At 35.0% G+C, this 3,618-nt stretch overlaps 1 protein-coding gene across 1 annotated transcript in view; it reads left to right on the top strand.

The window, feature by feature from the left end:
• Positions 1 to 1,321: 1,321 nt before the first annotated feature.
• LOC105458018 overlaps positions 1,322 to 3,618 on the top strand; it is a gene marked incomplete at both ends in the record, with an annotated part of 7,408 nt that continues 5,111 nt past the window's right edge. The window contains one exon of the mRNA XM_011703032.1: positions 1,322 to 1,581. Within this exon, the coding sequence (XP_011701334.1) occupies positions 1,322 to 1,581 (260 nt within the window). The remainder of the gene's footprint in view (positions 1,582 to 3,618) is intronic.

Raw genomic sequence — 3,618 nt, 5'->3', positions numbered from 1 at the left:
CTTGTATTTACATCTTTTATTTGTTAAGAATAATTACTTACTTTAATTTTCGCATTTATAGCATGGAAAATTATCAGAATCAATTTTAGCTCTGTAATTCATGGCCCACTGTACTCGTAAATCAAATGAGGAGGAAAAAATATCTTATGCCATTCGTCATTCGATATTAAAGCATTCGATGTAAAGATTCTTTTTCTTTATATTTACATCTTTTATTTGTTAAAAATAATTACTTACTTTAATTTTCGCATTTATATAGCCCGGAAAATTATTGGAAACAATTTTAGTTCTATAATTTTAGCTCTGAAATTCATGGCCCACTGTATTCGTAAATCGAATCAGGAGGACGAAATTCTTATGCCATTCGCCATTCAATATAAAGCATTCGATGTAAAGATTCGTTTCCCTTATATTTACATCTTTTATTTGTTAAGAATAATTACTTACTTTAATTTTCACATTTATATAGCACGGAAAATTATCGGAAACAATCTCAGCTCTATAATTTTAGCTCTGAAATTCATGGCCCATTGTATTCGTAAATCGAATCAGGAGGACGAAATTCTTATGCCATTCGCCATTCAATATAAACTATAAAGCATTCAATGTAAAGATTCGTTTTCTTTATATTTACATCTTTTATTTGTTAAGAATAATTACTTACTTTAATTTTCGCATTTATATAGCACGGAAAATTATCGGAAACAATCTTAGCTCTATAATTTTAGCTCTGAAATTCATGGCCCACTGTATTCGTAAATCGAATCAGGAGGACGAAATTCTTATGCCATTCGCCATTCAATATAAAGCATTCGATATAAAGATTCATTTCTCTTGTATTTACATCTTTTATTTGTTAAGAATAATTATTTACTTAATTTTCGCATTTATAGCATGGAAAATTATCAGAATCAATCTCTGTAATTTTAATAATCCTCACATTATAATTCGCAGTTATTTATGCGTACACGTTATTTGCATTAGACTCTTTTTCCGATGGTAATCTATAGAATTAATTTCATCCTTATATTATTTATCTCTCAAACGCACAAATACAAATATATATTAATTGCTTTAATCGCAAAACAAATCGCAGCGTTACTTTAAAGTTGTAACTACAATCTCGATTGCGAAACAAATCGCAGCGTTTCTTTAAAGTTGTAACTACACAGTCTCGATTTCTGGGTTATTACAGGTAGCGCGCGGGGAGACCGAAGGTCTCCATTTGCGTCATACATGGAACATTGACTTTTATTCGACGGAGAGATAATGGACTTTCACGGTATATCGAAATACAATGTTCGCCGTTTTCGATTTTCAGGATTCGGAGCTCTGCATCTCGCTCGGGCTGAGTCTGCAGTATCTCCGGGTATCGGTGGTCTGCTGGTTGGCGGCGATGTGCCATCACCTGTACGCCACCGTGGCGTCGCTGCCGCGTCGCGACGATCCGCCGACGTACATGAAGTACAGCCTGTTCGCCTGGGGCGCGCCGTTGATCAGCCTCGCATTGGCGATTCTCTTGCAGAGTCGCGAGAGCCACGATCTCTGGAACGTCGTTGATCTCACTCCCTTCAACTGTTGGTAAGAGTCTAACTGATTTGAGTCGAAGTAAAATGTTAATCGAAAATGTCTCAATCCAAGATGTGTTTTCAATTATTTTTGTTTATACGCTCCATTTACTACAAATAAATACCAGAATAAATATAAGAAAAAATACAATAACAAGGAATTTAAACGTACGAATTATAATCGAATAATTAGTCGCTTCTCTCTCTCTCTCTCTCTCTCTCTCTCTCTCTGTTAAAATTTTTACACTGATTGAGAGAAAAATATTTTGTCTTTGTGACTATAATTGCATGATAAAAAAAATTAGGAGCACTATTTTTATAGTTATTATTACTATAATGTTAGTAATGACAACCTTATATGTACATATATAATGCTACCAAATATGAAAAAATTTTATTATACTATAAATTATAATAATTTCAAGTATTAATTAATATAGTAAAATATCAAGATATATATGAGACGAATAGAATAAATATTTTTATGTAGTAAATGCAACTGTAATTATAGTACTCTTTAAATTTTTTGGAGTGAAATTTCACTCTAAGGAGTGAAAATACTGCCACTAAAGTGGCCGAGTGACAGTATTTTCGCTCCTTTGAAGTGAGATTTCACTCTTTTGGAGTGAGATTCACTCCAGAAAATTTAGAGAGTAGGTATAACTATTTTCTTAACATTTGCTTAATATTTACATTGTAATAACTAAAAAATAAGTAAACGAAAAAATAATAATATTAATCATAATGTACAACCATAATGCATTGTTAAAGCAGCTGTAATTTGCATGGTTAAATTAATTATAATTTTATAATTGTCCCCAAAATTCATTATAAATAATAGTTAAATTATAGTTATTCCAATCATATTTTTTTAAAAAATTTTCTTCGAAATATCTGAAAAGAAGATGTATTAATTTTTAATGTTAAAATAATATATTGCATTTTTGCTCACGCGCGCATCAGTCTCTTTTTTTAACTAACCTGTTCGTTCAAAATTAAAAAAAACGCTTTATTATTAATTATATTTTATGTTTACATACTCGGTCTGCAAAGTGATTTGTCTAGTCAAATCTAGCCAAGTCTAGCCAAGTCGAAGCAAATTTTGATGTTAACCGCAAATATCTCGTCAATCCAAGATGTGTTTCCAATTATTTTTGTATTCGCTTTATTTACTACAATATAAAAATAAGAAAATATATAATAACAAGAATTTAATGTACTTACGAATTATAATACAATCGAATAATTAGTCGCTTTTCTCTCTCTCTCTCTCTCTCTCTGTTAAAATTCTTGTAATGAAATTCTCTTTGTAATGTCTGAAAAAGAGATGTATTAAAACTATTAAATTTTAATATTAAAATAATGTATTGCATTTTTTGCTCACGCGCGTATCAGTCTTTTGTTTAACTAACTTGTCCGTTCGAATCAAAATAAAAAAAAAAAAACGCTTTGTTACTAATTACATTTTATGTTTACACACTCGGTTCGCGGAGTGATTTGTCAGTTTGTTTCATCTGCCCTTAACGTTCAAGAGAAAATCGTTTCGTCCCCCCCCCCCCCCACCCCCCGACCGGAGCAAAACTTACCGCACCGCGAAAATTACCAGGCATTTGCGTCTCTCTTCGCGAGGAGCCGTGAGTTAATGCCGCTCTCTGTTCCCAATATGCGCATTCCGTCGTGGCTCCTCGCGTTCCGCCGCTGCGACCCACTTTATTCGCCGGGGCGGGGGAGAGGGGGGGGGCAGGGTGGTTGTCGGAGGCGAAGGGGTAGAAGTGAAGACACGGCAGCGCGCGCGCGGTAACGATGACGGGGGTTCGGTTTTCCCGCAAGCCGCAAAGAATCCACCGACGGCCAGAGGAGCGCCGTCGGGGAGTTCTTTTTCCACGCTCGAACTCGTCGGGATATTAGACGGGAGTGGAGGAGAACGGAAACGTCGCGGTTCGTCGAGGAAACGTCCTCCGGAGGAATGCCACGTGTATATACAGCGCAGATCATTTATTTATTTTCAGATTCTTCCGCCCTTCAGTGCGCTCTCTCTCTCTCTCTCTCT

Source organism: Wasmannia auropunctata, unplaced genomic scaffold (assembly GCF_000956235.1).
Source record: "Wasmannia auropunctata unplaced genomic scaffold, wasmannia.A_1.0 LD334767.1, whole genome shotgun sequence".
Lineage (NCBI taxonomy): Eukaryota > Metazoa > Arthropoda > Insecta > Hymenoptera > Formicidae > Wasmannia > Wasmannia auropunctata.
The sequence above is the reverse complement of the archived record's forward strand: the minus strand, read 5'-3'. Positions and strand labels throughout refer to the sequence as shown.